At 44.9% G+C, this 27,943-nt stretch overlaps 1 protein-coding gene across 39 annotated transcripts in view; it reads right to left on the bottom strand.

Moving 5' to 3' along the window:
* The window catches only part of ZNF536 (zinc finger protein 536), a 492,436-nt gene that overhangs the window by 446,685 nt on the left and 17,808 nt on the right, over positions 1–27,943 (bottom strand). For 7 of the 39 annotated variants that reach the window (XM_078359569.1, XM_054249957.2, XM_054249956.2 and 4 more), the window contains exon 1: positions 11,980–27,943. This exon is cut by the window's right edge and continues 13,142 nt beyond it. The exons of the other annotated variants lie outside the window; for them this stretch is intronic. Coding sequence is in view for 4 of the 7 variants with exons in the window: in XM_054249957.2 (XP_054105932.2) it covers positions 11,980–12,118 (139 nt within the window). In the remaining 3 variants the exon portion in view is untranslated. The remainder of the gene's footprint in view (positions 1–11,979) is intronic. 39 annotated transcript variants of the gene reach the window in all.

Below are 27,943 nucleotides of genomic sequence, written 5' to 3'. Positions count from 1 at the left end.
CAACGCACTTCCTGGTGTTCAGACCCAAATGTTGCAATCTCAAATACCCTCAAATTATTCCTATAGATAATCCACCTGACTTACCGCCTCAAAAGCCACCCCAACCATGAATCATAAAGAGAGTTCTAAATTTAGGAATCACTTGTCTCTTAAGTAGATCATCTACAGTGTCGTTTTCATTCCTCCCAATCTCTCCATCCACAAATTGTAAGATTCTCTCCTGCTCCCTGCCTGTGGGTAACTCTCCCTCCACTTCCCACACCATGAAATTATCCCTGGTGCAAATTCCAGTTGAGCACCAGCCCAGTGACCACTGTATCCACCAAGCCTTGCTCACCCCGAGCCTCTCACTGAGTCCTCATGCTCAATCTGCTCCTCTCTGGACACCCACCTCTCATACACGTGTGCAGGGTGGCCTGCCCAGGCAGGTGGCAGGGCTCCTGCGGAGCCAACACACTCGCCAAAAGAAAGACACACAGAAAGCCACGCTTGCCTTAAGTCACATTCTAAATTGGCTCCCTGGAGCCTTCCCCTACCTTGTTCACTAACGACCGCCAGTGTTTCCTCAGTGTTTAGCATATGCTATGTAACCTGAGCGGGACTCACATTGTAACACTAGTTGTTTTTCCAAAGTGTTTTCCCATCAGGACCATAATTATATGCAAACTACTTGACTTAGAACCATGTGGAAAACAGGTTTTCCACATTCACTGAGATTATTCCACTACCCAAAAGCAAGAAAAGGGGAAGACACATGGATCCTTTCTTGGGGACCCTAAGACCAGTGAGATTGGAGAGTTTCGGCTTACCGAAGCTGAGACCATGCTCAAGAAGCAAAACCCCTACCACATCTTCCACTGGAGTGGCGAGGAATGTCCGCTCCATTCTGCAATTTATTTCAACTCTTAAGTACTCTAATCATGGGAAGTACTTTTTGCTTTTTAAACAGCCTGCTTGTTTTTACAGGTCAAGAGCATAAATAAAACAGTCAAGTTGAAAACTTGGAAAGCTCATTTGTAGAAGAAGGAAGTAGTTATAGATCGTGCATTTGTTCAGATACCAGGTAGTTCTCAGGAGGTAGCTTTGCCCTATACAAACATCAGGGTTCTAGACAGCCAGCACTCCCCGGGGAGGGTCAAGAAGCACCCTATCGTCTTGTCTTGAGGGAATGCTGTTTGGGGAAAGAATGGGGAGTTGTCAAAACCACACCAGGACTAAACCCTTATATATGTAAAGTTTTAATTCAAATTAATATCCAAGACAAATATTAAATAGTGATGGGATGAGAGGTGGACTAGTAGCACCGACCACAGATGCATGGCTGAGCTCTGATTGGGTGGTCCTGCAATAGTAAGAATCCTGAAATTTACTATCGATGAAATGTACCCATGTCACCACTAAAGTGGGTCCTGATGAGTGAAATTAAGTGTCTACCAATTACCATGAAGGATCTAAACACTAGTAGATCATTTCTCCATTGCAAAGGATCTCCGGAAAATGAGAAGCCCTGAAGTCAATGTATTTAATATGGTTAATATCTTTGGCGGGAGGGAAGGATGAGAGGGGGAGAGAAAGGGAGGGAGGTGGGGGGAGGAAGATGGAAGACAAGAAAATCACTATCCATTTTTTCCATATGAGAGATCATATAGGTGTTTATATATGTTCCTGCCAGGAACGGGGATCATAAACAAATAAGCTGTATTCATTTGCGAATCTCTCTCTCTCTCTCTCTCTCTCTCTCTCTCTCTCACACACACACACACACACACACACACTCTCTCTCTCTCTCTCTCTCTCTTTCTCTCTCTCTCTCTCTCACACACTCTCTCTCTCTCTCTCTCTCTCTCTCTCTCTCTCTCTCTCTCTCTCTCTCTCAATTACTGATAGGCTGAAGAAGAAAACTAGACTCACAAAGCACTGTGAAGACTCACTATCAGTACTAGGGTCATTGGAGCAGAGAGAAAGAACTAGAGTAAGAAAGGGTCCAACAGAGGAAAAAATCACTGGAACAACTTCAAGAACTGGTAGTACTCCCTGTGTCTGAAGGCAGACAGGGAGTCGGGAGATGCCTGGAGCCGCACCCACAGAGGACATGAACAGCAGAGGCTAACGCCAGAGAAGGAGTTGGCCCCTGCCTCCCAAGATGCCAGGCAGGAGATGCAAAGATGGACAGGATTAGTGGCAACTCAACACCACAATAAGCCACCAGACCACATTTTTACTGCTACCTTCGCTCTGTTTTTCCTTTATTCTGCTTGTGCTAGAAGCGTACCCCCCCTTTTCTTTTTATCAAACATTCCTAATGTAGTGATAAAATGAGGAAGAATGAAAGATTATTATAAAACAGGACTTTTATGGCTAGTGTCTATGGAACAGTCACACTGTTACATATATTTTCTCTAAGTAATCAGGAATGTATTGGTATTTTGAAATTATGTATCTCTAATAACACAAAAGTACTTAAGAACAGAAATAGACAGTAATGGAAAATGCAGTCAACTGTTGACAACATATAGAATTTCTGAAAATAATTTGCAGAGAACAGCACAGCAGATGAGTCAAAATTTTCACAAAAATATTTCTTGCCTCCGATAGTCCAATGTAATTCATTTTCTATCTCTGTTCATTAATCATTGTTAAAATTAGTGATCCATTTCTTCCACTCTGCCATCTGCACTCAGCTTCGTAACAAACATGACACCTTCCTGCATAATAAAACCTGACAACTACTAGGATGCATTTCCAAATAGCTTTCTGCATATTTGCACCTCTGTAACAGATTCCGTTGTCAGACAAAAGTGGATTATTTAACCAGAGTTCTTTCTTTATCAATTCTGAACACAGATGTGTGTGAGTGCGTGTGTGTGTGTTAAAATATGATCAAGAAAAAAATCCGTTAATTTTAATTAAAACGCATTCTTCCTGCCTTAAGTAGAAGGTATTTTAAATCCAAGTTCTGCCAGCCAATATCACTCACCAGAAGCACAGTTGGGAGTATTATGCTTGATATATGAAGTTTACGTAAATAATTCGTGGCTTCATCTTGTAAACTTTTCTAATAAAAATGATCTTGACATTCCAACCTCCTTAAAAAAATTCATTTTAATATCCTGCTCTATTTTGTTCTTCAGTCTTTGATCACAGAATTTCAAATAAATATTTTTAGGGAAAGACAAAACAATCAAGGAGATACAGACGAGAACACCAATGAATAATTAAACACATGCCAACCGTTCCCTTGGGGAAGCCACCACTGGGCCCAAACCACAGGGAAGAATTCTTGGTCTTTCTGGATGACAGGCCACATGGTGCCAATCATTCTGACCGTGATGGGGATGGAGATGAGAAGCTACCTTGGACGGGCGGTGGCTCACACCTATAATCCCAGCACCTTAGGAGGCTGATGCGGGAGGACCACTAGAGCCCAAGAGTTCAAGACCAACCTGGGCAACATAGCAAGACGCTGTCTCAACAAAAAATTTAAAACTTAGCCAGGCATAGTGGCTTGTAGCTGTAGTCTGTTACTCAGGAGGCTGAGATGGGAGGATCCCTTGAGTCAACAAGTTCAAGGCTGCAGTGAGCTATGATTGTGACACTGCACTCCAGGCTGGGCAACAGAGCAAGACCCTGTCTCTAAAAACATTTAGCCAGCCATATTGGTATGTGCCTGTAGTTATAGCTATGTGGGAGGCTGAGGCAAGAGGATCTCATGAGCCCAGGAGATTGACGCTGCAGTGAACCATGATCACACCATTACACTCCAGCCTAGATGACAGACCAAAGCCCTATCTCTCAAAAAATAAGAAAAAAATACTGTGACCTTCTTACCATTTGACAGAGCAGTCTCTTAGGAAAAAAATCTACAAGCTCTGAAGAAAAGAGTGCTCACTTGATTGGCAGGGCAGACCTGTGTCCCTACAACAACCCTGGACTGAGTGGGAGATGACAAGGTGACACCAGCTGGAACCATGATGAAAAAGGGCAACTTGTATATTTCCACTATCCTGCCCAGTCCCAGCCTGTCTTCCCTCACTGCCCTTTCCTCTAAATATGGCAAACCCTGAGCAGGGACCACACGCCATCCAGCCCCTTCCTGAGTGCATCTCCCCAGCGCCTGCCCAGCTCTATGCGGAGGGAAGTACAGGTGGATAAGGTGCCTCAAACATACTCAGCACTTAAGGAATGTACCCCACAGTAGGACAGACAGGAGATGTGCAGATGTCTCTAAACCAGCATGGAGTGACAGATGCTCTGACAAAGAGAGATCTGTAGAAGGAAAACTCCCTCCTGACCTGTAGGAGTGGGAGGCTGGAAGGGCACGTGGGGGAAGGTGCAGAAACCAGGCAGCATCTATGCTGATCAAGACATCAACTAGCAAAGTTGAAAAGGGCTGGGCTCCTGGCAGCAGCAGAGGCTGGCAGAGCATCTGGGAAATATTTGGGCTGGACCGAGGGACTGAAGACATGACTGGGGCTGGAGCTACCGTTCCCCTGTCTTCAAGGGACATGAAGTCAGGGGGCACAAGAAGGAGACTGAAGAGTTTAGCACACGCAACAAATCACATGCAAAGTCAAAAGCAGCAGCTCGTGGAAGGCAGAGCTCTGTAACAAACTGCACTTTCTTTGAAATTAAACAAATGGCTGCTAGATCAGTGGTGGCCAATGAATATCTCTCTCTCTCTCCCTCTCTCTCTCTCTCTCTCACACACACACACACACACACACACACACACACACACACGACTATTGACAGAGCCGAACTTTTTGTTTAATCCCCCCGGTTTATCTTTCTCTGTCCTCACAGCCTGGTGTGGAGCTTGGAGCGGATCCCCTAACTAAGCCTGATTAGAATGAGAACAGTCAAAAGACAAACTTTGCAAAAATCAAGGTTTAAAATAGAAATAGCAACTGACCCTCAGCTGCACTGCTGCCGGCTGGGACAGTGACAATAGCGACTCTTTTGTTAAACTTCCCTGTGAGACGTGCTCACTAGACTGGGGTGGGTATGTGTGTCTGTCTGTCTCTTATATGAGAAAGTGGGAGAAAGGTTTTAAAATAGCCTTGGCTTCAATAAAAAAAAAAAATTAATCGTGAATTACCATTCACCCCTTAGCAGCCAAAACGTCTGTTGATTCATTTAACATATACAAAATCCAAAGCTTTCCTATAAATATTTCAGAACTTGAAACCTTCCATTTTGTCTCTGGCCCTGAACAATCACACACCCACATGCGTGCACAAGAATACACTCACACACAGACACACACAGAGGCACAACTGCAGAGGGGGGTCTGGGGGGATCTGGGAGGGTGTGAAACCCCTTCCCCCCAGCATTGTCTCCCAGCCACCCGGCTCCTCTAGCCTGGTGTTCCCTCTTCCCTTCACATGTCTGCACCCTGACACATTCAATTTCAGGTTATCAGCACATCTGAATTATAGAATACTGATGGGGATAGAGGGCAGGCCTCTCCGGGCTGATTAGCACCATTTAAGAAAGCTTTCACCAGCCGGCTCCATTGGCTGGGAGCGCCACCATGGTGGGTGGCCTTTCTGTATTAGAAGTCAACACAGAGCTGTCTCATTTGAATTAAATATGGACAAAAAGAAAGATCTGATTATGCTTATTCATAGCTAACCTTTCAAGTTCACCAGGCTGCCAAACTTGGAAGTGAAAACTGAAAGTTCCTTTCCTGTTGCTGGATTTCTTATTTTCTCTTGCAGCTTTTCAGTGTAGTCTGAAGTAAGAGAGAGAGAGAGAGAGAGAGAGAGAGAGAGAGAGAGAGAGAGAGAGAGAGAGAGAGAGAGAGAGAGAGAGAGAAAGAGAGAGAGAGAGAGAGAGAGAGAGAGAGTGTGTGTGTGTGTGTGTGTGTGTGTGTGTGTGTGTGTGTTTAAATTTCAACCTAGCCTAGCCTAGCCTGGGAGTTTCTTTCTAGAAAGATGCATCAGGAGAGATTCAGGGAAAAGCTTTCAACTTCGAATTAGAAAACAATGGAAACACGGGGTCTGATTTTAACCCATAAATGTATGAAATACACACACGCACGCGCGCACACGCACGCAACTTCTTGCAGCAGAATGAGTAGCTGAAAATCTGATTTGTGTAAATGAATTTTTGACTTGGCGCTGAGTGGAGCAGTGATTCAAAAAAGGCCAAAAGGCACAGAAGATTGGGAAAGCCAAGTTGCGAATGATACCGCCCTTCACAGTAGCGTCACCTTTACATTGTCACTTTCACAGACGTGCACAACCCGCTATTTTTAATTTCCATCCCTCCTCAGCAATGGGCAGCTCCTTCAACACTGAGTTAATAAAAGGAGCTGGTCGGAATGATGGTCCCTGGGAGGTGCCAGGGAATCTGGTCCCAGTGGGTTCTGTCGCCAGCTCCACGGGTGATGGCACCGAAGCGTGGCTTCTGCAGGGCTCTGGGTTCCAGAATCCAAGACAGGGCAGGGACCCAGTAAATGCTTTCCAAAATCATTATGCTAGAGACCAGCCCTGGCATCCACAGAAGGAGCCAAAGCTCTGGTCCCAGTCAGTTCAGTTTAACAAATATTTATTGAGCATGTGCTGTTTGCTGTGTGCTGTGCTACATCCTGGGGTCTCACAGAGGAGCCGCAGCATGCTGCCCCCACCAGCCAGCCCTCCCACCTCCTCCTTCGGGCTCACTGCCTTTGCCAGCCTAGGGGACATCAGGACATCCTCCCTCATGCCTGCCCATGCTGTGGAGTTCTCTGTCCCCCAAAACTTCCCATCCCTGACCACCCACACCTGACAGTCTTGGTGCCCTAGGACCCCCGCCTTGCACAGATCATTGCTAGGAGAGTTCGCCTTGGCTCTCCATTTATGCTGCAGATTTCATGAGGGCAGAAATTTTATCTCATCCTCCTTGGAGGTGTCCTCAGAAAATCCCAAATATTAAGGCAACCAGTCCCCGCCAGCCACTGGGACACAAACAAGGAGGCAATGTGAGTACGGCAGAGTCGGGCAGTCCCTGCCTGAGGGTGAGGTCTCCCTACGTCCCCACCACTGTAGGGAGGTGACACTGTTGCCCCGCACTCTCCACCAATGACCCAGATCCCTCTGAGCATCTGGCAACCAAGAGCTTGAGGATGCCACAGCACTCCACGAACACCAGCAAGACAAGTCCATGTTGCATCTCATCACAACCATGGATGAGCCCTCCCTCCTGGGGCAGCACACACAGGGCAGCAGCATAGCTGAGTTCAGGAAGCACAAGGCTGCCTTGCTGCCCCTCTGTCAGTCCCCAGAACCCACAGCCTTGAAATGCAGGAGCAAAGCCTGCTGCCAGAAACCAAGGAACGTGGCCTCTGAATCAGCGCAAGCCCCATGCATCAACCCATGCATCAGCCCAAAGTTACAAGGCACAAGTGCTTCTGTCATGTGGATGTCTCAGGGAATCACAGTGGCACAGCTCTACGACTGTCTCTTCCCACCTGCACCTGGAGGACCTATGTCCTGGGCAGACACTATGGAAAAGGAGGAAGAGAGAATGATGAGGAGACCAGCCAGGCAGGCTCAGCCGCTCACCCCGGGGCTCCTGCTGATGGAGGAGCACTGGGCTCTGTGTTCTTATTTGTCTTTTACGGGTTGGTGGAGTTTTTCTTTGATGAAACATCACCATCGCCACCTAAACCAAACCCGTATTTCTGAAAGGGGTGAACTAGATTTCTCATCACTAGCTTTGAACCTGCAGACCTCCCATGGTGCCAGTAATTGCATTGCCAATGAGACGCAGAAGTGCGCCCACCAGCAACCTGAGATGTGAAGCAGGGTGGGAATCCTCTCAATAAAATACTCACCAGGACGGGCCAGCCATGCTTCTGCCAGGTGCAGAAGCCCTCCCCAGGGAATGTCAAGGGAGGTTCAGGAAACACTGGCCACTCTCACCCTGCTCCACAACTCAGCCATCCACAGCCCTTCTTCACGGTTCCCGCCATAACTTTGTGCCATCCAGACCTTTATTTACTTAATATTCTTTCTAAAAGTTAACTTTAAATCAGCTCACTTTTTTCTTTTTTTGACAGGGTACCTCTCGGTTGCCCAGGCTGGAGTGTGGTGGTGTGATCATAGCTCACTGGAGCTTTGAACTCTTGGGCTCAAATGATCCTCCCACCTTAGCCTCCTGAGTAGCTGGGATTACAGGTATGCACCACCACATCTGGCTAATTTTTAAATGTTTTGAGAGACAAGGTCTTGTTATGGTTCCCAGATTGGTCTCAAACTTCTGGGCTCAAGCTGTCCTCCCACCTCAGCCTCCCAAAGAGCTGAACGATAGCACATACAGGCATAAGCCACTACATCTACTCTTTTTTTTTTCCTTTTTATAACTTAGCCTCATCTTAAGCAATAGCAACTGCAAAACTCACAGCTATAATGTGCTAGTTATATTTTTCTAGTAGGTCTTTAAGTACCCAATAATCTAGGTATCACACAGAATACTCTCACACAGTGGGAGCCACATTTGCAGAGAGCTCAACAGGTGCAGCTGAGCCTGTGGAGTCAATGGGGTGGGCCAGGGGGTGTGAAGCATGAAGGTCTTGGTCTCCTTACTTCTAGGAGCAGGACTAGGTTTGGGGGTATGAAGGCCAATGAAGACCATGCCCACGCATCTGCCTGTGCTTGTTCCTCCTGCTCCGGGGGCTGAAGCCTCTGCAGGTTTGCTAGACTCTATCAAGTATGGTGGCCATAGCTGATGCCTGGGTCATAACTTCCTAGCAGAAAGCCATCACCCTGTCACTTCCCAACCTAAAGAAGGATTCTCAGTGGCAGCACAGCGGGTGGCCAACGAATTTCCTTCTGACTCCATCCTGAACTCACCAAGAGTCTCACTGCCAAGAAAGCTCTACCTGACAATTGCCAATGGCCAACGTGCAACAGAGGCTGGCCTTGGGCTTGAACCACCAACCCTTCTTCGCAGCATCTCACTACACTCACACAGCTGTGGCTTCTGCCCAGAAACACTCCGGCAGAAGCTCTGCAGTGAGTAGGGGAATCCTCTTCTCCTACCCAGCAAACTCTTAAAAAGACGACTCTAATGACTCCACAAATTGTAGATATTTCCTGGACAGGAACAACTGCTGTAACGTTCCCCAACCTGAACAAGGAAACACCTCATGCCCCACAAGAAGCAGGATTCAAAAGTCAATGAACGGACATTTTACACTGACCTGAATTCAAGTCTAAAATAAATACACTTTAGACATCAGAGTCACCTCTACATTTTTCAAGATCTTAATGATCAAGCAGTAAACTTGTAAAAAAAAAAGAAAGCCCAATAAATAATCTCTAAAAAAGACAGAAGAGAGAAGCATCTAATGCCCAGGCACGGTGGCTCATGCCTGTAATCCCAGCACTTTGGGAGGCCAAGGCAGGTGAATCACTTGAAGTCAGGAGTTCGAGACCAGCCTGGCCAACATGGTGAAACTTCATCTCTACTAAAAATACAAAAAAATTAGCCAGGCATGGTGGTGGGTGCCTGCATTCCCAGCTACAGGGGAAGCTGAGACAACAGAATTGCTGAACCCAGGAGGTGAGCGAAGATCGCACCACTGCACTCCAGCCTGGGCGACAGAGCAAGAGTCTGTCTCAAAAAAAAGAAAGAAAGAGAAAAAAAAAAAGAAAGAAGCACCCAATGTCCACCTATCTGTTCTTTCACATTTTAAACAAACAACTAGGCTTACAGGATGGGTCTATAGGCTTGTAGCATGGCCTCTGGGACACCAAGACGACAGATGATGACGACGGAAAGTTCTGGAGGATGGGATTCGGTTTCTAGCCTTGGAAAAGCCATTGCCATTTTATAGCCCCAATAGCAGTGGTTCTTAGACCTCGGTATGCATCAGACTTACCTAGAGGGCTTGTTAAAATACAAACTGCTAGGCCCCACTCACAGAGTTTCTGATTAGATGGGTCTGGGGTGGGGCTTGGGATCTGCATTTCTAACAAGCTCCCTGGTGACCCCCATGCTGTTGTACCAGGACCACGGCCCTAGTTCATCTCAGGACCTGCTGCTGCATTTTTTTTCTGTAAGGAAAAGATGGCATTCATCCCTGCTCCCCAATGTATCCCTTTGGTAATGTGAAATTTTGATCATCAGAAGAGTGTGAGGTCTTTTCTCTTTAAAGTGTAATCACCCATACATGAAAGCATCAGAATATAAATGACGCAGAAAAAGCAAAAACCTTGGATGCCAGTTCCTGTTCTGTGTAAAATCACTACCCTCTCCCCACCCACAACTGCAAACAAAATGAAAAAGGAGGGGCTGAGTTGCTACAAGCTTCTCTTAGATTTAACCTCAGAGAGAGGAGTCTTGCTCTGTCTCCAGGCTGGAGTGCAGTGGCATCACCTGAGCTCACTGCAACCTCTGCCTCCCGGGTTCAAGCAATTCTCCTGCCTCAGCCTCCCGAGTAGCTTGGATTACATGTGCAAGCCACCATGCCCAGCTAATTTTTATATTTTTTTTTATAGAGATGGGGTTTCACCATGTTGGCCAGGATGGTCTCAATCTTTTGACCTCATGATCCACCTGCCTCGGCCTCCCAGAGTGCTGGGATTACAGGCATGAACCTCTGCACCCGGCCGAAATTTATTATATTTTTAATGCTGTACTTATTTGAATGCAATAATAAAAAATTAATTTTTTTTTTGCTGGGCACAGTGGCTCATGCCTGTAATCCCAGCACTTTGGGAGGCCAAGGCAGGTGGATCACTTGAGATCAGGAGCTCGAGACCAGCCTGGACACCATGATGAAACCCTGTCTCTACTAAAAATATAAAAATTTGCCAGGTGTGGTAGTGCACACCTATAATTCCAGCTCCTCGGGAGGCTGAGGCAGGAGAATTGCTTGAACCTAGGAGGCAGGAGAATTGCTTGAACCTAGGAGGCAGAGGTTGCAGTGAGCTGAGGTCATGCCACTGCACTCCAGCCTGGGGGACAGAGCCAGACTCTATCTCAAAAATTAAAAAATAAAAATAAATAAAAATTTTTGATGACTACATGGGACTTATGTACTAAAGAACTAATCAGACAAATATACACATTTGTCAAACATTCATCTATGAAACGGTACCAGCCAGTAGAGATGACCAAGGTGCTCTCTGATGAGGAATGGTGATAAAGTACTCTTTGATAACACAGTTAAGGTACTTTCCCTTTCTATGCCAGAGGCATTTTCAACTATATGAGACAGGAAACAACTATACATTATACAACTATATGATCAACATTTTTTTTGCGGGAAAAATACACAGAAACACCCGAGGATGTAAGCAGGCCTTTCTTAGGTTAAACCTCAAGATCCTGGGCTGTGCCTGGTTTTCTGTGAAGCTCCTACTTGTTCTCAGGTTGAAGAGGAGGATGGAGCTAGTTTCAGCTAGTTTCAGCTTTCACCATGTTGGCCAGGATGGTCTCAATCTTTTGACCTCATGATCCACCTGCCTCAGCCTCCCAGAGTGCTGGGATTACAGGCATGAACCTCTGCACCCGGCCAAAATTTCAGCCCTTCTGTCACCAGCGTCGTTGGAAGTGGCCTGGAGGTGAACTGGTTTTGTAGGTCCTGTATCAACACCATCATGGTTAGCATATTTGCAGCCACCAGTGAGTCTCCATGGCTAACTACTTCCATTTAAACACAAAATGGGCTAACACCTTATTCTCAGATGTAAGGATCATGGCCAAAATGGCAGCCAGTGGAGAACCAACGGCTCAGGATAGCTCCACATGGCACACACAGACTCCCATGAGGACCAAAGAGGAGGCATCAGAAAGGAAGCCGGTAACAACCTGTCCGCTGCCCTAGTTCTGTAGAGTCCAAAAACCCTAGTGACAAGATAGCTTGCTCTGTGTGCTCAAGGTTGACCAGGTCAAAGACAGCGATAGGAAAGGACCTTCACTTAACTTCAGTGATCTGGGCTTCAGAGTTTGAACAAAGAGGAAACAAATTCCCATGCAGACTCTTACAGTGAGCAGCTCTTCTGGATGCAAGGGGTCCGCCCCGGAGCAGCATCAGCTCACTGTCACTGACAGTATGCTGGCCTTTGGTGACCACCTGCCCTCCCAGAGCTTCAGCCCCTCCTGCGTGGTGGACCAGCAACAGCATTCAAGGCCCCAGTATTCTCCAACACCGCGCTGTTTAGTTCTTCCCTGTAAACAGAGTCAACCCAAAGCTGGTCAGCTGCTAGCCACATGGTGGTAATGAGCCCAGGAGCCTGGAGTTCACTATTATTTCTGATTTACTCTCTTCCTGATCTTTCATTTTATCAGCAAAACATCCTCTTGGCAGTGGTTATTAAGCTAAAACTTAAATAAAAAGAAATGCAAGAGAGAGTTTCCAAAAGGCATGGCGTATGAAAGGAAAATATTCAGACCCCAGACTTGGCCTTGACCTTTTACTGTCTTTTAACATTAAACATTTGCCCCACCTTCGAAGAGATAAATGTGGCTTTTGATGACAGCCAATGTTATCTGAGGATTAAAATAGCCCTCTTGCAGCGCTGAACATTAAAGTCTTCCGCATTTGCAAAATTGCAAACAGATGCAACTCAAGTACCTGCAAATAATCTGCCAAGACCAATTTCAAAAGGGAGATTTCAAAATATGTGGAAGTCATTAGGACATGTATTATTTCTGCAATGAATAGGCGCCAGGAGTGTCTCAAGGAGCAGATGGGTGCTACTTTGTTTATAAAAGATCAACAGAATATTCGGCTGTAAATGAAGACATATAAGCTATATGAAACAATTATGGTAAAACGGCGAACATCTCAAAGCTAATTGTAATGGTCTTTTAAGATCTGAATTCCTCATTTCTTACTGCATGCTAAAATATCATTTTAGTTTTGGATCTTGATTGATATAATTACCAAAATGACAGAAAATTAAAGTAAATGCTGTCAGTTTTACTGTTGTAAATGTTGTCAGTTTATCACTTGTTTACAGTTGCACCAATACTGATAAATGAATATTTTTCAACATGAATAAAAAATGTGACCTCCGTCTCCCGGAAATCTTCAAAAAGGACAGCCCCAAACGTTAAGAACCCAAGCAGACAGACTGAACCTCAAACTGCATTATAACAGAATCCCAAATAGCCTCTCTCTTCCACAGGCCCGGCTTCAGGGAGCTCCTGTTGCTAATAAAAATCTCCACGATACGACAGAAGGAAACAGAACCAGCCGCCACTCGCCCTCACTCTGGCCTTTCTGGGCACCCGTGTCACTGCCCAAGCAGGACTGAGTTAAGCCCCTGTTCTATTTCCCTGTTTTATATTGGTAATCATGTGAATTAGATAATTACTCATGGAAAATGTGATTAAACATACGTCTCTATTGCCAATACCGAATCATGAAGAAAGGGCATTTCTGCGAATTGCTTTTAACATAAATAGCAAACTGGGCTCGTAAAAAATGTCCAATTAGGCCAATACCTAATGATGGATGGGCCGATCCCATGACTTGCACAGATGCAAATTGCACGCAGGAAAAATGAGGAATCGCCTAAGATGTCTTGCATCTCTGTTTCCACACAAAAGACTTTTTGCCCAGGATGCTTTCAGAATTTCACCAACTCCTTATAAAGTTGAGTCTCCTCTTTTTTCTTTTTTTCTACCCTTAAGTTTCTGTGCGGCCTTAAATTCTGTGTGCTGCAGAAGGACTCTCTCCACAGCTGTAAATTTAGGGGACATGGGAGAGAAAAGAAAAAAGGAGAGAGAAACTTGGGCTAAAGGCACGGGTCTGGAAGGAAGAGCAAGGGAGTCACAGAGGCTGCCGCCAGCTGCCCCCAGTGGTCTGCAGATGCAGAGGCCTCCTGGGGTCCAGCGCTCTCCCCCCACTCCAACGCCTCTCCATGCTAATCACCCCTGAGCACCAGAGCAGTTTCCAAGGAGGCTGTTGGCTTCAGCATTTCCTTCCTCTCTTTCCTGAGTAACCAGCACCACTTCTCCGTAAATCTTTAAACCAAGCGCACATATTCTCCCATGACAGGGTCTACGCAGACGAAGACCTGCACCCTACAATCACTGATGAAATTTGTATTGACTCCAAAATCAAAAGTAATGAGAAGAAAATTGGTTCACAGCCTGACCCGACCATTCCAGACTGCTGTATTGAAGTTGCAGAAAGACATTTTTTTTTATTGTCTCCAGATTTCAATTAATGACATCGAGCCACCCCATCCTGGCATTATCGGTTTGAACAGAGGATCAGATTTAAGAAGTTTCACTAAATTAATTACTGTAATCGTATCCTGTATTTCTGGAAAACCTTCCTGCTTTGTAAAGGAAAAGGATGCTTTTTACAAATTGAGGGACACGTGTGGTCCCCCAAACTGAATGCATCCACCCGATTCCATGTTCTTTAGGCTCATGCATGTGCTTCTGTGTGAAATTTACATGCATGTAGGAGATGTCAGCAATTGCAGGGTCACGAAATCCCAGCCCATCTCAGCTGCAACTACCTCCCTGCAAATATTTCCTGTTGGGTTTTAGCACCCAAGCTAAAATTTCCTCTTCTCACCACCCCAAGCTCTAAAGCCGTATGTTCCCACAAAATTAATAAGAGCAAACCCCACCAACAATCACCCTGAAAGCCACAAACGAGAGCCATCCTCTTTTGAACGAAGAAAAAAAAGGTGGGGGAGAATAGATCCAGAGATGCTATCATTGCCCCTATCTTGAGTAAAAATGCAAATTATGCCACACGGTGCTAAATTATTCTGGGATATTTCATAATGTGAATTAATACCCACTAGAGGCTAAGCCGAGATCATCAAACTCATTTCACATAAGACAACGAATTTAACCACCCGTGACTCAATGAGTGAGAAGTTAACATGATATCGAGAAACACTAACCACTCCAAGGTAGATTGCCTTTAAATAAAATAACCCATTTTAAAGACTTTTCAGCCCAGTGTTAACTTTTTCAGATTTCGCCAGATGGCAGAACATTTAATGTTCAGGCTTTCAGCTCATCTGATGCTGAAAATTATTTCTGTGGGGATCAGGATTTATCTAGTCACCATCTTCTATCAAGCCCAAGTAAAAATCCTATTTCGCTAAAGTGAAACCACAGAAACAAAAGCACTTTGCTACTTCCCAATCTCTGCACAGTTGGGCTACCGACTCCTAGTTGGCTAAAACAAATGTCACATTTTCAGTTCACATTGAAGGGTCCACATTCCAGAGGAGGTTTGGATGATTTTCTTTTTTCAAACAAGAACAATCAAATTGAAGATAACTCTCTGGAAGAGAGTTAAAAAAAAAAATCAAAGGTTCTCTACCCCAATGCCAAATGTATCCCTAATGCACTTGAACAATAAGGCGGGTTGTGTTTCTACCCTGGAAAAACACCGTGCATATGAATCCTAGGAATTTAGTATATCTGACAGTTTCTCTCAACCACTCATAACATTCTTTCCTGTCTCATTGGAGCTGGCAAAGGAGAATTCTGTAATTGAGTGGTACAGAACATGTGCCCTCCTTGCTAGAAGATGACAGATGGATTATAAAAACTTCAAAGAAGAGCATTCGGAGCACCAGGGGAGAGATAGTGGGTATTTGAACTCTCCGTCTTTACCCAGGAGACAATGGCATTCTGACATGGAGCATATATCAAGGAATGGTGTAACTAGATAGACATAATCTTTCTTTTCACTAAGTATTTAACATTCTGTTAGGAACAAGTTTCAGCCCGGCTAAAGTGCAACTCATCTTCATGCTAATCGTCATACTGCAATAGTGACACGGCCCGCACCCCCCCACCACTTTTGATTGTGGTTAAATCGGTCTTTTAGAAAACTGATTCTAATTTTTTTTTCCTTAAAGAACAGGAACAGCTTCTGCTTTTGGAAGGAGGAAAAAAAAAGTAGAAATGAAGCATCGGGTTGGGATTAGCGTCTTTTCTGACTCACTAATCTGATGAGGCTTTTATTTGCGACGCTTGTTCCCTTCCCTGTGACTAAGGAAGGGCTCTCACACATGGCTCACAGACCACATGCCACCAATTACCCATCTCGAAGCACAGCCGTGACTCACCTGAGCCCGGCTGGTACTGTCGGTGCCACCCCACATGTCCCCAGCAACCAAGCCTCCCCGAGACCCCTCCCCGTCCACCCACCCAGCCGGGGCACACACAGACACAGCCCATGGGTGGGGAAGCAGGCACACAGATTCTGAATGACACAGTCTCCTGCCTCCAGCCCCACATTTCAGCTGGGAAAAACAAATCAAAACAACACAGAAACACAATTCACGAGCAATTCTTAAAATCCAAGCTGTGCATTGTTGGGCAGCAGAGAAGCTGCTGTCAACACAGCCCTGATGAGAGAACGCGTGTCCCTGGCCCCGAAATATTGCTCCACACTGAAGCCCAAACTGCAATAAGACTCGCGTTGATATGATGAATTGTAAGCCAAAAAAAAACCTTAAATTTTCTATGTCTCTTAAAATTTTGATAGAGACATGAAATGGCTTATAGAATTCTAATTATAGCAACAGACTTCAAAAAATGTCTCAATGTCAGAGATTAGTGAATCAAAGGCATATTTTTAAAATCAATTTTTCCTTCTGAATATGAACAGTATTTATCATTCACACTGCCCTCTGGAAACACCAGCTAGGATTCCTCTCCACATTTGACTCGGAGGGTCTTCCTATGTAAGGAGGCTGATGATCTGAAAGCTTCCAAGGGGAGAGATTTGCCTAAAGGGTGATGGTTCCAACGGGAATGCGCACTGTGGGTGTGTGCTTCAGAAACTGATTCCAAATCCTCTCACCTTGCTACTGCACATCACCATCACCATCACCATCATCAGCAGCATTTCAAAATACTCTCTACCTTCTTTAAAGCCCCACAAAATAAATGAAGGTAAAATTGAATTTGTTTTATGAGAATCACAGCCACTTTTTAAAATAATAAGACAAGCCCTAAATATTCCTACAGTGAGGAATCTGTCCCTTCTGCCATTCCTATGGAGGTACAAAAAACTCTTTAGAGCTACCAAGCTCATCTATCTGGGATCTGACGGAGAATCTACCGAGAATTAGGCTGTGGATCTAATCTTGGTCTCCAACCCAGCTTGACACCTTAGCCACTCCATTATGCAGGCAAAGATTCCCATTTTGGGGGTTCCTTTATTCTGGATTGCTGATGGGCCCAGGCACAGGTGTCTAATGGCCATGACTACTCACTCAAAAGGAAAAAAAAAAGGTAGGCACATGTCTTTCGGGCTATGGCATACGGATGGGCAGAAAACACAATAAGACACCCAGAGTCCATTCTTATCACTAGGAATGCTGTTGACTTGAAGGAGGTGAAGGATAAGGCCTCTCACCTGATCTCAAGGTACACACCCCAGCCTTCCACCCTCCAGAGGTTTCTTCAGCTCCCCCTGAGGCAGCGGATCCCCCTGGTGACACTAGGGAACGTGGTCCCCAGCCACAGCCAGCCAGAGCCAACAAGAATTTTAGGGAGCATTCCTTAAAGAGAATAGAAGATATTTGTAAAAGTGAAGATTTTTTGATCATGGCCATTCTGGCAGGAGTAAGGTGGTGTTGCACTGTGGTTTGGATTTGCATTTCGCTGATCCTTAGTGATGTTGAGCATTTTTTCATAAGTTTGTTGGCCATTTGTATATCTTCTTTTGAGAATCTTTTATTCATGTCCTTAGCCCACTTTTTTAGGGGATTTTTTTTTTCTTGCTAATTTGTTTGAGTTTGTTGCAGATTCTGGATATTAGTCCTCTGTCACATGTATAGATTGTGAGGATTTTCTCCCACTCTGTGGGTTTTCTGTTTCCTCTGTTGGCCTTTTTGCTGTGCAAAAGCTCTTTAGTGTATATATATACACAATGGAATACTACATGGCCACAAAAAAGAATGAATTAATGGCATTCACAGCAACCTGGATGGGATTGGAGACTATTATTCTAAGTGAAGTAAATCAGGAATGGAAAAATCAAACATCGTATGTTCTCACTCCTCAGTGGGAGCTAAACTATGAGAATGCAAATGCATAAGAATGACACAGTGGACTTTGGAGACTAAAGGGGAATAAAAGACTATAAATTGGGTGCAGTGTATACCTCTCAGGAGATGGGTGTGCCAAACCCTCACAAATCACTGCTACTCATGTAACCAAACACCATCTGTTTCCCAAAAACCTATGGAAATAAAAAAAAATTAAAACAAGTGGAAGAATTCACTATTTAATTTTTTTTTTCAATTTCAAGGCAACATGATGCCTTGAACAGGCAGCAACATGCTAAGGAGGCTGTTTTTAAAGGGTCCTGGGGACCATCAGCAGGAAGACTGGTGAGCTCCTGCTCCCCCTTCAACACATTATAGAAAAACTCAGTGCTCTGACCAATGCAAAAACCTGGCTCTTTTCCTAAGGCCATTACACCAACCAACCTTATAGGAATTGAGAGGGCATCTTGGGTTCCACCTGCGAACCATCATTTCATCATTGTTCACGTTCATGTACTTGATGGGTGGCCCAAACAGCATCAGAAATGGTTTCTGATTGGCCCCAGAAAATGCAGACACACGGTCTTATGTAGAACCACACCCATCTGAACGCAGATACTCAAGGGCACCCAGGGAGTGCTCTGTGATCAGGTGGCCTTGTGGCTTATTCCCCGCTGATGATAGGGAATCCTGAGTATCCACAGTGTTGCTGACTGCAGGGACAGAGGGAAGTAGACAGACCCCCACATGTTCTTTGTAGATCGGGTCATGAGTCTCAAGTTTACAGCGACCACAAACCTAAACGCTGTGTAACATCTTCCACAGGCTATAGGTGCTTTGAAAACTCCTTAAAAATGAGGAAGCAATAATACCACTTTTATTAAAAAGGAATTCTATTTTTAAAGTATTTGACACTTGATATCTGCCCCTCTCAAACAAACAAACAAAAGAGGCATCAAAACAGACATCATTGGAAAAATCAGAACTAACTTGGTCCTTGTATATGTTATGCTTTTATAGTGCCTTTTGAATCATATGGAAGGAGTGGTAGAGACAGGAGAGAAATCATAGTTGTCTTGCTGTTTAGAGAATCAAAGGGTCTTCCCAGTCCCTGTGTCTGCACATTACTCAGCTCTCAGACTCCAAAGCTCAATGACTTCTCTAAGTAGAAGACTCGTCCCTCTCTTTATGACCAGCCCTAGCAAGGTCCTGCTCTGCTTACCGGCCAAATCAATCTGCTTCACCAGCCACTTTCCCCAAGACCCTTGCGGACCCGACTTCAGCAAAAGGGCAGAAAGCGCTTCCTAGCAAAATACACGAGAGCCCTTTGACAGACAGACGATGCCAGAGAGACCTGCCCCAACACCCGAAATCACACCAGCACTTACTCCACGCAGCTCAGTGCCCCGAGAGCTCAGCCTGCATGTGTCACCACAGTGTGACAAACCTTTAAATCATCCATTAATATATATGTTCCCTGTAGATGAAACACAGACCTCGGCGTCAACAAGAGGGGAAAGGGTTAGGGTCTTTGAAGGAGGCCCACACAAGAAAAGCCCTTTTTAAAAGTGCATTTTCATCTTTCTTCTTCACAGTGATCTTCTGCCATGGTGGAATGTAAACACCACAGGAATAGACAGAATCGTGAATTAAGGATTTGGACGCCTTGCTTTAGAAGTAATCTTCAAAGAATGCACATCCCAAACATCAGAGTCACACAACAAGGCTCTGAGCTGCTTGTGACTGCCTGGAGAACAGCACAGGTCACACCGATTATTACCAGTTGGGTCCTGAATTGCTTTTAAAAATCAATAGAAAACATGTTCTTACAACTCCTCTACTTGGCAAGAGGGCAGACTGAGGGAGTGCTGCCTTTTCCCAGGAAGAAACCATGTAGAGGATGCCCCCCCAAAGCATTCTCGACAGTGGGCATGAATGGGAACTGGGTTTGCAGGTTTCCCTCGGCTCGACGCTTTTCCACTAGAGCCTGGTGGCTTCATGAAGGCGCCCTCTGGTCCTCCACCTCTGTTCCCCAAAAGGGCAACAGCTTGGCTGCAGCAACACAGCACGGTGGGAAGGAGAGGTTCTACAGGGCAGGGTAGGGGATTTCCACCTGAACTCAGCCACTTGCCCAGCATGTGGGTCTTTTGTGTTGCTTTGTTTGGTTTTTGTTTGGGGACAGGGTCTTGCTCTGTCACCCAAGTAGGAGTGCAGTGGTGCAATCAGGGCTCACTGCAGCCTTGAACTCCCAGGCTCAAGCGATCTTTTTTGCAGGTGGTTTTTGGTAAGTCATTTGGTGCTCTGAGCCCCAGGTATTTAGTTTTGAAAATCAGACTGATGATCCCACCTCACAGGACTGCTGAAGATTCAGAAAAAAAATAATGCAGGGGAAGTTACCTGTAAACTTCATGCCTCAGTGGCATGTTAAAATATCCTCATCATCCTCCCCTCCTCCTCCTCCTCTTCCTGTCTAATATTAATATTAGTAATAGTAACTATATTGCCGCCATTCATTTCCAACGCTTTGGAAGCACAGTGCTAGGCACTGGATAAATAGTTGCTGAAAAATTTAAAAGACATTGAGTATTGTATCCACACAGATCATCTTCTTTAGGAAAACTCAAGCAAGGGTCTCCTCAAAACCCAAAAGCAAAAGTCATGAAATCCGCAGAGTGTGCTTTTGTGAGCACAGAACCCAGAAGCATCCTTTAAGATGAAATCTGTATGAAAGGCACAAAAGCCAAATACGGAACAATGCATTAATTATGCACAACCAAAGATCTGGGGAAGGTTAAACCCCCGTTTGGCAGCAAGCGGAGTTTGTGCATTTGATATGAAATCTGCACATGGCAGTGACTTGTCCTTCCTCCTTAATGTTACCCAACTTTTGGGGGAGGGGTGCTAAAAAAAACAGAAGGAAGGAGTAGACACACTCAAGGATGTTCCTTGTTAAAAGATGAAATCTAGTAGGCATCAGAAATAATCACTCTTCAGAACCGCTGCTGGCCAAGGTCAAAAGCCAGACATACCTGAAACTGTATTAATAACATTTTGTCCCATGGCTCCATTAGGGAGTCATGAAAAGTATTTCTAACTCATGTGGGATGGGCAGTTTATAAGACGAAAGGTTCAGAGTCTCTTTTCAATCACACATGCTCACTGCAGCTGTACCTTTCAAGAATACCTCCCCAACCTCACCAGATAGAAATCTGAAGATTCTGGCTGGCACAGTGGCTCACCCCTGTAATCTCAGCACTTTGGGAGGTGGGGACTGTCGGATTACTTGAGACCGGAAGTTCGAGACCAACCTGGCCAACACAGTGAAACTCCATCTCTACTAAAAATACAAAAAATAAAATAAAATAATTAGCCGGGCATGGTGGCAGGTATTTGTAATCCCAGCTCCTTGGGAGGCTGACACACGAGAATCACTTGGACCCAGGAGGTGGAGGTTACAGTGAGCCATGATTGTGCCACAGCACTCCAGCATGGGTGACAGAGAAAGACTCTGTCTTGAAAGAAAGAAGGAAGGAAGGAAGGAAGGAAGGAAGGAAGGAAGGAAGGAAGGAGGGAGGGAGAAAGAAAGGAAAAAGGAAAGAAATCTTTGAAGCCACAAGTTCTTAAAATCACACATGAGGCTGTTGAGGAATCATAGTCATTTCCTGTGGTCTTCTGCTACTTTCTACTGGTTTGAATTCAAACATTCAAACAGAGATTCAGTGAACGTGCCACATGTGGCTCTTTCACGAACAGGGCCACATCGATTCTGTGCAGCTTTGACCCGTGGGGTTGCAGAAAACCCTCTCAGTGGGTTGAAGTCAAAGAAACGATTTATGAGGACTTCTGTTACCGAGTCAAGCTTCCTGATGCTGCCGTCTGCACCGTAAGGTCACAGGGTCTCGGGAGATAAGGGTCTACAGTTGACTCTGTGATTGTGGTGTGAAATACTCTCTGATTTGGTAAAATGTCACTAAATGGGACAATCTGGAGAAAGCCAAATAGGCAATCAATAAGGTTTGCTAATGTTGAGAGTAAGACGGCGCCTGTCACGCAGACTGGAGTGCAGTGTCTTGATCATGGCTCACCACAGCCTCAACCTCCTGAGTTCAAGCCATCCTCACGCCTCAGTCTCCTGAGTAGCTGGGACTGTAGGTGTGTTCCACCACACCAGCTAATTTTTTTAATTTTTTTTGTAGAGATGTACTCTTGCGATGTTGCCCAGGCTGGTCTTGAACTCCTGGCTCCAATCCTAGGCTCAAGCCATCTTCCCACTTCCCAAAGTGCTGGGATTACAAGCACGATTCACCATGCCCGGCTGTGAATATTTAACTATGCCTCCAGGTTTGAGGTGTAACCCATCAGAGAAGAACTGGGAAGGGTTACCTGGACCAGTGTGGAGTCTGTAGACAATAGCACCCCTGAAAAGCTGCCTCTCCAGTTGGGGCCTGACAAGCATCACTAATGATTCTTCAGTCTACCCTTCATCTCTTGCACACCTCGCCTGTGTTGCAAATGGGGAAACAGATCCCACCGAGGTAATAAAGTGCCCAAGTGAGTCACCAAGCAAAGGCCAGGAACTGGGACTTCTGCCTCCCCGTGTTTGACTATGAACCATCACTGGGCCTGCAATGGGGGCACACTGGAGGTGCCCTTGACTACATATCTTATTTTCATTCACACCATCAAACAGCTGGTATTCCAGTTCACAGTGGAACAGGAAACTGGAGACTTGAACACGTTGGGGAAGAAAGGTGGGAAGGCAGACACCCGTGAGGCAATGCCCAAACCCCACTGGAAAGCTGGAAGAACCCAGTTCCATCCAGCCTTCTGGGGGATGTGGGACTCCCTTCCTTCATCAGAGGCAAGTAACATTAGGTCATCACCAGCAATCACAATGCCGAGGGATTCTTAGTTGCTGTATCAAGGAACTCATTCATGATGAGAATTTCACTCCCAAAATGTTCTGGCTTTGAATAATAGTTTCAAATCTCCCTAGTAGAGTCTTAGGGTCCTTATTTTAAAAATAATAATAAAAAATAAGTCAACTTTTTACACATTGAATTGAAAAGAAAAAAGCTAGCCTTGGCAACCAGCTAGATAGCAAATTGTCTTTAGCCCAAGAGGTCTATAAATCATGAACAATTCAACAGGAGATTATTCTAAATCTTTTCCAAAGACCCACACTCTTCATTCACTTCTGGTACTCATTAAGGTTTTATTACTTTCCTCACCCATCCCAAATCGCCCTCCCCCCAGATGCCAGACCTCTCATGGGGTGGGGACGGGGGCAGTGTGACCTGGCAAGGCACTGGCACACTATGAGAAGAAAAAGAACAATTCTGCCCCCAAGGAGCTTGCAATCTACTTGAGGACAAAATATGTACACGGCGAAAGGATATTTCTATTTAAGTCATAGAGTAAGGAAATAATATTGATAAAAGGAAGACATTTGATGCCGAAGAAGGGTTCTATGAGACAGACAGGAGAAAATCGAGACTTCGTTTCCTCCCAGATTCCATCTTTTATTTTTCTGCAGGAATTCTCGTGTGCTGCTGACGTGTGGGGAGAAAGATACAATCCCAACACTCTCGGGAAACGGGTCCTTCAAGTTGCACAAGCACCGTAAGCCCCCCAAGACGGGAGTCACTGGGGCAACAGGGTGTGACATAGGTTTAAAGTACTTTTCCCCTTCTGCAATCATCCTCTGTGATTCGAGTGTCTTGTTGAAGCCAGTGGGGTTACTCCACCTCACTCATCAGTCAGATGAGCGGCTCACTAATCAGGGGGCCAGGGCGGCATCTTCTCCCGTCTCCACGATGCCTCTGCCCAGGGACCCCCATCAAGCACTGCCAAAGACAAGAATGCAGAGCGACTAACAACTTTATCTGTGTTAATCAGGGCCCCACACAGCTGGCTCTCAGCAGCGACAAAGAACCTGACTCCAGCGCTCCGTGCCCTACGTACTGATGGCAAGGGAGAGAGGCCTGCAGCAGGGACTGCATGGTCAACCTCAGACCAAGTGGCATGGGTGGCCTCTGAGGTCAAAAGCCAAGCCAGAAGAAACACCCTTGGTTCATCCAGTCCCTATCATAACATGCACCCTTGATTAAGCCCTTGCTCCTATAAAGAGCGAACAACATGGCAATAACACGAATATATTTTCAATAGAGAGACAACCTTCTTTCTGCACTTCTATCACGGCGACCTCGTGGTGGATTGGGAGAGAGTCACAGCTGTGACTTCCATCTCTAACAATGGAACAAAGGATGCGTCATGGGACAGTCTGTTTCATGACATGTCATTGTTCTCAAAGGGTCCAGGACACACTCCTAAATTTATATTTTTTGTAGGAAAGTAGCATTCTTGCAAAACATATTTAGTCATGGGCTGCCATTTGCAAGTTGCTGCTCTGGGTGCTGGGGGTAGAGACCTCGGGAGACTGTTGGGGGGCCCTGGCTTTGGGGAGTCCAGCCCTGTGGAGGGAAGGAGATGGGTAAGCGTGCAAACAATCAATAAAGTCAATAAAGATAAGCATTGTGTGGAAAACAAAAAAGGACAAGACAGCAGGCAGCCGGGATAGGATAGAACACAATGGGAATGGCCTCCCTGAAGATGTGCCGCTTGAGTGGGACCTGAGCACTGAGCTGGGGTAGCCAGGTGAAGGGTGAGGATGAGAGGGTCCCAGGCAGAGGAAACAGCTGTGTCATGGCCCTCAAGTGGGATGGAGCCTGCGTGTCTGAAAGCAGACCAGTAAGGCTGTGCCTGGTAGATGGGGCAGTACGGGTGGCAGATGGGGACAGCTAGGTGGACATGAGTTAGATGGTGATAGCTCCAGCCATTGACTTGAGCATATCAAAACCCTCCTTAAATGGACTTTTGTCTCCCAGCCAGGATGATGTCCTCAATTCTAGCTTCAGCCTATTCTAAATCTTTCTAATGTGCTCCACTGGTATTTCCCTAAAGCTATGAAACAGCTGCCTCTTGGAAAAAATTTTAAAACCACTGGGCAACCCAATTGCTGCCCTCCTTGCAACTGCTCAGGTGGATCACATCGCCACCCCCTTTCCTGGCCAGGAGCTGGTCAACAAGTTAATTAGCCAGATCTGCCCTAGAGGGAAAAGCATCCAGAGGGTGCTAAAAGCTTAAGGGGAAAGAAGCAAAGACAGCTGATGATGCAGCGGTCTGGAAGCCTTGTCCCAACGCAGGGAAGGTGAGGCAGTGCGGCAGGCAGACATCTGAGTTCTGAAATTCTTCTGTAATTACGGCTTGAGTAGAGAAAATGCACATGAGTTCACAGGATGATAAATATTAGCATGCTTCTCCAAGTTCAAGTGAGTTGTCAATAAGACAATTAAAGCAGCATCAATAATATGCACTGTATGTTATTATCTGCTATTCTAAATCCCAGGCTTTTGTGATCCCTGGGAAACAAAGGAAGACAGTGATACACATATTGTTTTTGCACAAGTGAGAGATGAAATTCTGCCTTAATGTAATAGCACAGCACCTGAGGGGTGGTGGGGGGCAGGGGTGGATCATTCTTAAATACTCTATGAAGAACTCGGGGTGAGGAGGGATGGGTTAGGTGGAAAGGACCGTTACAATGGGAAATTAGCAATCCTGTGTCTAAAGCCAATCAATCACATCTATCACGTGGCCCCAGTCAATAAGAGCCTGAATAAGTGCCAGCATTGACCTTAATCAACTGACAATCGGTACTCAGAAATCAGAAACTGTAGATGCTTCTAGGAGAAGCAGCAGCTAAGAAAAACTTCGCATAAAATTAACGAACAGGAATGAACATGGCCTTTAAGGGTGTATACACACACATATATTCATATATGTAAATATACAGAAAAAACTATATAGGATTGTGCTGAACTGGAATTTGGAATGAACTATCTCTTGAATACAAATTGCAACGGCAAAAGTTTTTCATTGTTCCCCGAGACAAAAACCTACACAATGCAATCTCTATACATCTGCAGAATCAAAAAATCATTTTCCGCTAAAAATAACTTGCAAAGCATTAAATGCATTGGAATGAGAGTAGATGTTAAAACTACTATTTGTTGACACTTTGTGATTTGGGATTGAACAGAGACGTTGTCTCCAAATTAATGAGCCAGACGTAATAGAGCACTGTCAAAATATTGATTTTATTTTATCCTACCTATTGTTGGAACTCTTCTCTAAGTTGGGGAAAAATATAATTTTTTCATTAGTGTTATGATTTGTTATTATTACATTACCTGCTATTTATTATGGAAAAGGAATCTCATGTCACTTTTCATGATTAATATAGAACAATCACATGGAAATTTGTGATAGGGACTAAAATAAAATACCAAATGTTTCCCAGACAATTCTTACTACAGACTGCAATATTTCTTAAGAGGGAAAAGAAGAACTGTTGGTTCAAATTTCATAATGCATGATACCTAAATTTAGACCTCTATTATGTACTTGGGTAGCAATATTGTTCTAACTAATGTTTTAAAATTACAAAAATTATATTCATGCTTATATAGCTTACTTTAAAATAATCAGATTAATGAGTGGACCACTGCCAACATATATTCATGAAGTTGAACAGATAAAATTAGAAAAAAAAAAAAAAAGAACTGTTTCCCAAGGTCTGTTGCTTTATTCTTAAGAATTGTTTTTTTACAGTGTCTTAAAACATTTTTTTCTTTTAACTCATCATAGATTTTTGCTAAGAAGGAAGAAATATTTAAGCAACTTTTCCAAAAGTGTAATAAAAGTCATGCATTTGTTTCCATCATTTTTCTATTGAGTCATTTACATTTTAATATTTTGCATCTAAGTTACAATGATGTGAAATACGATATGTATGCAGGACTCTTTGGAATGTTTACAGTTATTTAATGAAATTTACTTAATCATTTAAAACCAAATAATGAGAAAAAAAGTTCAGTATCCAAAGAGCCAGGACATATTTCATTTTCTCCCAAAAAAAAAGAAGAAGAATAAAATAAAAAAGTTAACATTGTAATAACTGAAGTAACAAATAGGAAGGCCAGGCATGAAATGTACTTTCAAGCTTGACATCAAAACCTCCATGTGGTCCTACAGGCGATACTAACAAGGATCTGGTTTTCCTGCCAACCTGTCCCTCTCTTGAAAGGGATAGTTCTTCATGATGAAGAGTTGGGGACAGGGAATAAGAACCTCCTCAAAGGGTCACATCCTAAGTAAAGTACAAATCCCTTGGGGGCATGGACCTCACTTTGTGGAGTTTTCCTTGTCACGGATGGAAAGGGATGGAAGAAATTTGGAACACCACCACAGCCACGCTGTAGCGAAACTCAAGACGTACCCTCCCACCCTTCAGACTGCATGAAGCACAACCGAATCTAACTCAACGCTGCCATACAAAAATAACTGTGAAGTCCTGGGATAGCCCCTGATGCTGGGGGTGGCTGATCGGGAGGCAGAGGGGAGCAGGGCATCACAGAATCCCTTTTGAACCCCAACAGGAACTACTCTGTGAGAGAGCTTGATCATTTTTGTCTTTGCAGCTAACTTTATTTTCACTTCTCTAAGTGCCCGGCACAGAGTAAATGTCTGGTAGATATTTGCCTAGGAAGAAGCATGGAAGGAGGGCAAGAGGGAAGGGCTGGTTGGAAGAAAGATACTGACTTTGGATGGCAGGAGAGGCCATCAGGCAGAGAAGACCACAGTGGCCCATGGATGCCCTACCATGGGAAGTACCCCTCAACAGGCAGCGCTCACAGCAAAGAGGGAGAGCAGCGCCAGTTAGATGTCCCCCTCCCCATGCAAAGAAAGGCAGCGCCACCAAGATCTTTCCAACCTTAGGGCCTTTGCATAGGCCTTTCCCTCTGCCTGGAAATCTTCCTTCCCTTATTCTTTGCTGACTTCTTCTCACCCTGAGTCCTCCCAGAGGACACTGCTGACCACCCAGCTGAAGAGATGCCCCT

The sequence above is a fragment of the Callithrix jacchus genome, chromosome 22 (assembly GCF_049354715.1).
Source record: "Callithrix jacchus isolate 240 chromosome 22, calJac240_pri, whole genome shotgun sequence".
Lineage (NCBI taxonomy): Eukaryota > Metazoa > Chordata > Mammalia > Primates > Cebidae > Callithrix > Callithrix jacchus.
Note: the sequence above shows the minus strand (reverse complement) of the source record. Positions and strands in the feature narration are given on the sequence as shown.